This window comes from Lutra lutra, chromosome 7 (assembly GCF_902655055.1).
Source record: "Lutra lutra chromosome 7, mLutLut1.2, whole genome shotgun sequence".
In the NCBI taxonomy this organism is placed as follows: Eukaryota; Metazoa; Chordata; class Mammalia; order Carnivora; family Mustelidae; genus Lutra; species Lutra lutra.
In genome coordinates this window covers 49,664,180-49,671,724 of record NC_062284.1, presented here as the reverse complement: position 1 = coordinate 49,671,724, position 7,545 = coordinate 49,664,180, and the positions used below count along the sequence as shown (strand labels likewise).

At 41.9% G+C, this 7,545-nt stretch overlaps 1 protein-coding gene across 1 annotated transcript; it reads right to left on the bottom strand.

Moving 5' to 3' along the window:
- Positions 1–1,129: 1,129 nt before the first annotated feature.
- Positions 1,130–3,685, bottom strand: LOC125104115 (60S acidic ribosomal protein P1). The gene is made up of 4 exons (XM_047736424.1): positions 3,485–3,685; positions 2,603–2,677; positions 1,476–1,593; positions 1,130–1,249 (listed from the first exon to the last, which is right to left on the bottom strand). The coding sequence occupies exons 1-4, from the start codon at positions 3,554–3,556 to the stop codon at positions 1,170–1,172; spliced, it is 345 nt and encodes a 114-aa protein (XP_047592380.1). The 5' UTR covers positions 3,557–3,685; the 3' UTR covers positions 1,130–1,169.
- Between the last annotated feature and the right edge of the window lie 3,860 nt (positions 3,686–7,545).

The window sequence follows — 7,545 nt, the reverse complement described above, 5'->3', positions numbered from 1 at the left end:
AGGGTAGTGTGCTGTATGCAATTTACCAGGACTTGTTCTTAATCTAACCTTAAGAACTCCTGTATATCCACAGTTCATCATTGAGGATTTTATTTTCTGGCTGATGGACTCGAGGTTTTTAAGTACTGCCTAAACATTCCCAAAGATGCATCCTGATGTCCTTATGCAGTTTCTCTTGGGTAGTAACACACAGAAGCAGAATTGCGGGATTGTGTAAGGTACACCAGCCACTTACCTATCTGGTTCTAAACACTAATGGTTTTGGACAGTGGACAGTTGGGGCTAGGACATCCTGCTTTTCACCAACTCTTGATCTCTATTATAATAGAGAGGAAAGGGCAAGATGTTCGGGAGCCTGGCACTTAATAGGTGCTCTGAAGACAAAGTAACCATGTTTTATAAATCCAAATCTTAGGGTCCCCTGGCATTTTGAAGTGAACCAGTCTCCACATCAGTACTCAGCCATCCCCCCCCTCCAAAGGTTACTTTGTTAGTGTCAAACACAGATTTGAATTTTGGTTTTAACCTTTGTGTTAATGGGGACTCGAACCTGAATTTCCTGGCTTTTTTTTTGAGAAAGAAATCAGTAAAGAGAAGCAGATTCCCCACTGAGCTCAATCCCAGGACCCCAAGATCATGACCTGAGCCCACGGCAGAAGCTTAACTGACGGAGCCACCCAGGTGCCTCAACAAACCTGAATTTTCACCACTCCTTCAGTATTGAATTACAAGCCTAGGGATATAGCAGTATTCTACCTCTGACCACTCGGCATAGCTCAAAAAACTTGTAGCCAGGATTTTACTTGGGATTTTTAAGAGGCCTTGATTATACCAGAACCATGGACTCTTACTCCTGTCAAGGAGACAAACCGTGTGGTCATGAACTCATACAGGTGACTCCGACAAGACATCTGCTCTGATCCCTCTCCCACCTCTCCATGCAGTTCCAGATGCAATATTAGGTATTCTTGGCACAGCATCTGGCTGGTGCACTACTTCTCACCATGAGTTGGTGGTGGCAGGGGGAAAACCCAGCTCTGGTGTCGTACCAGAAAAGGCTGGCATCCAGTGCTACAGAAGGGAGATCGTCTGTACATTGCACATCCCCAAACTGGCAACCAACAGCAACTAAGAGTTCAGCTTTTTATTGAGCAGCTTATACAAGTGGTTTAGTCAAAAAGACCAAAGCCCATGTCATCATCAGACTCCTCAGATTCTTCTTTCTTTGCTTCCACTTTCTTCTCCTCAGCTAAAAAAACAGAAACAGTCAATCACATACCTGCTGAGTATTTTAAACTCCAAAGAGCTCCAGGCCCTTCAACTTACTGAGTCAAAAATACCCTAGCCTTGGTTCCAACCATGCCCCTGGTTTTAAGGTTTCTATACATCATCTACTCTTAGCAAATATAAGTATTACAGGCAACACTGCTCTTCATCTCCACTCCTCCCTCCAATTAAAAAAAAAAATTGTTTACCTGGGGCAGCAGTGGTGGAAGGAGCAGGACCTCCTGCTGGTGCAGCACCAGCTGCTGGGGCGGGTCCACCAGCTCCTACATTGCAGATGAGGCTCCCAATGTTGACGTTGGCCAGGGCCTGCAACACACATGCATACACAGATTACACTCAGTTCTGGCTTTTTGTTAGAGCACTCTTCCCCGACACACACCTCCAAAGGTACCCCCTCTCCTTGAAATGACAACAACCAATTCCCAACACTATATTGTTCTTCCTTCTCTGGAGTCTGCCAGACTTAGATTTTTTGTCTGCTACTTCGATTCCCTACAACTTAGACTAGATTATGACGACACAGCTATATTAAAAATTAGTCACACAAAAAAACTATTCAAGTTTTAAATCTTACAATTGTATTGCCATTATTTAAGTAGCAAGACAGAATAACTAACTGAATTCCTTCCTTTTATAGGTGAAAAAACTGGCCCCAAAATGCTGGCATAAGTTGTTGGAAAAAAACTCATGCTTCCTTAAACACTTGAACCAGGATTCTTTCCACGGTTCCAGATCTCCTCTTAACAGTGAATTCAATTTTTCAGACTAAGTCCACAGACTTTATTAAAGAAGAGTACCTTTATTAAAGGCACGGTGTTTTCAATAATTCTTTGGACACAACCTGAAGAGATGAAGCTAATAGCCTCTTGCCAGAGATTAAGTAACATAAGACAGATAGTGTGTGCCAAGTTCCCTGGGTAGGAATCTTGTCTTCGTTAGTCTTTTTATATCCCCCAAAATAGTAAATGGCCAACGAGAGGTCACTACAATCAATTTTCATGAAACCAGACTATCCTGCAGAAATAATCTGCCTGAAATAGCATGGGCGATATTATCCCCTGGGTGACCATTTTAAGGAGTCATTTGATGTGCACGTGTATATACCATATATACATTTATGAATGTCATGGCTTCAGATCATAAGAAAAGAGAAATCAAGAAGAAAAAGACAAGACAGGAGAAAATATCACTTAAAAAAGATCCAGTGGAATATGGCACTTTCCAGCCTTCTTAGTGTTACACGAATACCTGACTTAATAAATCAGTAATGTCCCCAAATTTGCTTCTCCACATCACTCTGCTGCCATCACCTTACCTTTGCAAACAAGCCGGGCCAGAAGGGTTCAACATTCACACCCGCTGCTTTAATGAGGGCATTGATCTTATCCTCCTAAAAAACAGCAAACCAAAGCGCAGTTTTTGTAAACGTCTTCAAAACACACAACTGAAAGTCACTCAAAACGTGTCTCCAAAACCATGTTTAATCACTTTACAGATTCTACCTGTATTTCACGTATGCCTATTTATTTTTTTTTAAATATTTATTTATTTGACAGAGATCACAAGTAGAGAGGCAGAGAGAGAGAGAGGAGAAAGCAGGCTCCTTGCTGAACAGAGAACCGGACGTGGGGCTCGCTCCCAGGACTCTGGGATCATGACCTGAGCCAAAAGCAGAGGCTTTAACCCCCTGAGCCACCCAGGCGCCCCTCATGTATGTTTACTTAAAACGAACCTTTCTTACGCTCTTACGATTACCACGAGCAAACGAAATGCACTGGGCCCCTCGCTGCCATTTCGCAGGCGGCGACTTGCCCAAGTCACGCCGCTATTTTAAATTACGAGTCAGGGCGGGAGGTGGAGCAAGCTAACGCCCTCTCCCCAATAGGGCCTACTAAGAGCAGCACAGGAATTCAAGGCCACCAAACAGGGAGTGTCCCAGGTGCTGTTAGGATGTCCACACGCCGCGGAAGTTTCGCTGAAGTAAAATCCAAAGCCGCAGCGCGCAGCCCTAGTGTACTCCAGACTCCCCGGAAGCTGGAGCACGTGGCCGAGGCCGCCGGGCGCGCTGCACCTGGGCCCCGCCGCTGGCCCCCTTTACCCCGCCTCCGCCCGGAGAGGCCTGGCAGGGAGGCCCGGCAAGGGGAGAAAAACAGCCGCCAGCAGGCTGACCCCGCCGCCGGCCTGGGCCCGCACTCACCGTGACCGTCACCTCATCGTCGTGCAAGATAAGGGCCGAGTAAATGCAGGCGAGCTCCGAGACCGAGGCCATGGTGCTGGCGAGTGCTGAGCGGACGCTGCCGGGCGCGGTGCTAGTCGCCGGATGAAGTGAGGGCCTCACCCCAACACGGCCTTAGCTTCCTCGGAAGGACCGAGCACCTTAGCGGCAGCTGAGGAAAGGACCTTTCGGGCCTGCGTGCAGCCTCTTATACGGATCACGCGGACCAATCGGTGCCCGGGCCTGGCGGAAGAGGCGGAGCGAGAACCGCCCGCCCCGACCACTGTTGCGCCTGCGCATAAAGCGCGACTCGTTCGTTAGGGAGTTCAAAAAGTTGGTGGCTCTTGAGATTGCAAGTTTCTTGAGTTCAGCTAAAACTCAGGGCTCGTGAACAGTAAGAATATTTTTAGGAAGAAGATATCAAAGTAAATGGATTTCACCTCCACCTACTGTAGCCCGTGTGACACTATTTGGACATTTAATGACGTCGTCAGCCTCCCCGCGCTGTGCCCACCTGGAGCGCAGGAGCGAAATTTCAGCTTGGAGGTTTCTGGTGCTTAGCGAAGCGTCTCGGGTAAATTAAGCGGTGGAGGAGGAAATGAGAAGCTTGCAGCGCGGCGATAACAGTACCATTGGAGCGCCTACTGTGTCCCAGGCACTGAGTCACACTCTGCAAGGATTCATTTAATCCTCACGCAGCAGAAGAGGTAAGCACTGTTATTATAAGTATAAAAGATCTATTGGGAATGGAGGGGAACTTTCCAATCAGTTTCAGTTTTTGTTAGCTAAGGCACTCCGTGTTTGGATGGATGTGTTTTGAAACCGCACTTAAGATGTTCAAGACTTCGTGAAGCAACTGCTGTCTAGGTGCTGCATTGCCATTTTGTATCTTTTTTTTTTTTTTTAAAGATTTTATTTATTTATTTGACTGAGATCACAGGCAGAGAGGCAAGGGAGGGGGAAGCAGGGTCCCCGCTGAGCAGAGAGCCCGATGCTGGGCGGGATCCTAGTACCCTGAGATCATGACCTGAGCTGAAGGCAGAGGCTTAACCCACTGAGCCACCCAGGTGCCCCTGTATGTTTTGAACCTTAATAAAAATTGGTATTGGATTCATATTGAGAGTTGGGCGTTTTTGTTTGTTTGTTTGTTTTTTGAGGTATAATTGACATGACATTTTTATTTCTGGTGTATTGCATAATGATTCGATATTTGTGTGTATCTCAAAACCTACTTCAACCATTTTAAAGTTCTACTCTCAGCAACGTTTAAATATGAAACACAGTATCATTAACTACAGTCACCATGTTGTACATTACATTCAGTGACTTATAACTGCAGGTTTGTAACTTTTGACTCCCTTCACTCTTCCACCCCTCCCTCTGTTCTCCGCATCTATGAGTTTGGTTTATTTATTTTTGTTTGTTGTTTGGATTCCACATGTAAGTGAGATCATACCGTATTTGTCTTTCTCTGATTTGTTTTGCTTAGTATAATGCCCTCAAGGTCCATCCATGTTGTCTCAAATAGCAAGGTGTTACACTTTTTTACACCTGAATAATATTCCTGTGTGTGTGCATGTGTCACATTTTCTTCATCCATTCAGTCATTGATGGACACTTCGGTTGTTTACGGAAACAACCGTATGTCTTGGCCATTGTAAATAATGCTGCAGTGAACATGGAAATGAATATATCTTTTCAAATTAGTGTTTTTGTTGTCTTCTGATAAATATCTGCGAGTGGAATGGCTTGATCATATGGTAGTTCTGTTTTTAATTTGGGGGGACCTCTGTACTGTTTTCCACAGCGTTTGCATCAGTTTATATTCCCAGCAACAGTACACAGATGTTTCTTTTCTTCACATCCTTGCCACCACATGTTATTCTTGTCTTCTTGATGACAGCTATTCTAACAGGTGTGAGGCAGTATCTCCCTGTGCTCTTAATTTGATTTCCCTGATGGTTGGTAATATTGAACATCTTTTTCATGTGTCTGCTGGCCATCTGTATGTCTTTGGAAAAATGTCTATTCAGATCTTTTGCTCATTTTTAACCCACTGAGCCACCCAGGCGCCCCATCTTTTGCTCATTTTTAATGGAATTTTTGTTGATACTGAGTTGTAGGAGTTCTTTATTCATTTTGGATATTAACCCCTTTTCAGATAGATGATTTACAAAAAATTTCTCCCATTCAGTAGGTTGCCTTTTCATTTTGTTGATGATTTCCTTTGCTGTGCACAAGTTTTCAGTTTGATGTGGTCCCACTTGTTTACTTTTGTCTTTGTTGCCTTTATTTTCGGAGTCAGATCCAAAAATCTTTGCCAAGACCACTGTCAGGGAGCTTATCACCTTTGTTTTCTTCTAGGAGTTTTATGATCCAGGTCTTACATTCAAGTCTTTATTCCATTTTGAGTTAATTTTTGTGTATGGTGTAAGATAGTGGTCCATTTTCATTCTTTTGTGTGTTGCTGTCCAATTTTCCCAACACCATTCATTGAGGAGACTGCCCTTTCCTGATTATATATTCTTGATTCTTATAAATTAATTGACCATATATGAATGGGTTTATGTCTGTGCCACTGATCTGTGTGTGTGTGTGTGTGTGTGTGTGTTTGTGTAAGATTTGTTTCAGAGATAGAGAGAGACAAGCAGACTCCCCAGTGAGCGGGGAGCCTGACACAGGTCTCCATCCCAGGATCCTAAGATCATGACCTGAGCTGAAACCAAGAGTCAGATGCTTAATTGCCCACGCCACCCAGGCACCCCTTAGTATCCCAAACTTTTAAACAATTTTCAAAAACTATCAAGCTTTCTAAAAATAAAACTTGTTTTGAGATTTCCTCCAAATCTAGAAACAGTCATAGTGGAATTTTGGTAATTGTGTGGAAAAAGGTAAAGCTATTGAAAAATTTGAACATTTCCAAAGCCAAAATGAATCAGTCTAAAACATAGTCATTCGCCTTTCCTGCCCCCAGTGTACTTCAAAACAAAACAAAAAACTGACCTGGCAAATATGATACATCAACACAAAACAAAATATTGCCTGTCTTAACCTATACTAAGAAGAAACCTTTTTAAATCAGTGTTTTGTTCCCCAAATTGTTTTATAACTATAATAGCAAAACTTGAAATTTAGGGTATAGGAGAGGCAAATTATAAGTTCTTCTCACTTATAAATGTAAACACAAAAATCTAGAATGTGAATGTCAATTATATCAGTAAAACTGGAGAAACTAGAAGATTAATGAACTGAATGCAGTACTGTATATAAAAATATGGTGTACCATGACTAAGGATAGTTCAATGTAACATCTATTAAAAGTAATCCATTAACAAAGAGGAAAATCTCGATGAAATTCTTATAGATTCAGAGAAACAGACTTGATAAAATTAAGTAACTATTAACATAGACTCTTACAAAATTGGAAGAAAAGATAACTTTCATATCCTGATAAGATATCTACTAAAAATCTACAGCAAACATCATTCTTAATGGTGAAACTTTAAAACCTACTCTTTAAAATCAGGGACAAAGATGTGTCCTTTCTCTGCTTCTACTTCAATTACAATTACTTCAATTACAGTTTTACAGTTTAGCCATCTCCATAAGACAAGAAAAAAGGTATTAAATTGGAAAGTTGTAAACTCCACTATTCATAAATAATATGATTATTTATTTACCCAGAAGTTCCAAGAGAATCCATAAGCAAAGAAATCAACCTAGATTCAAGATTAATACACAAAAGCCAGCAGCATTTCTGTGTTCAGCAAAAGTCAGTTATAAAATGTACTATTAAAAATTACACTTCATACAATAACAACAAAAATCATATAGTTTCTAGGAGTAAATCTAACAGTTTATGCATGATTATTATTTTTAAAATTATAAAATTTTAAGGAACAACATCAGAAGCAACCTAAATAGAGTGATATACTATATTCGCAGATGAAAAGATCTTAAAGTGGGTAATTCTCTTCAAATTGTCATTTCGATCAATATTCCATTAAGGTTTTTGATGAACTTTGACCAGTTGTCCTTAAAAT

Excerpts from the sequence above, each read along its gene's own strand:
- LOC125104115 (XM_047736424.1), bottom strand. The coding sequence starts at position 3,556 with ATGGCCTCGGTCTCGGAGCTCGCCTGCATTTACTCGGCCCTTATCTTG. Across the intron at positions 2,678-3,484 it reads ACGATGAGGTGACGGTCACG|GAGGATAAGATCAATGCCCT; the intron begins GTGAGTGCGGGC and ends GCTGTTTTTTAG. Across the intron at positions 1,250-1,475 it reads TTCCACCACTGCTGCCCCAG|CTGAGGAGAAGAAAGTGGAA; the intron begins GTAAACAATTTT and ends CTGTTTTTTTAG.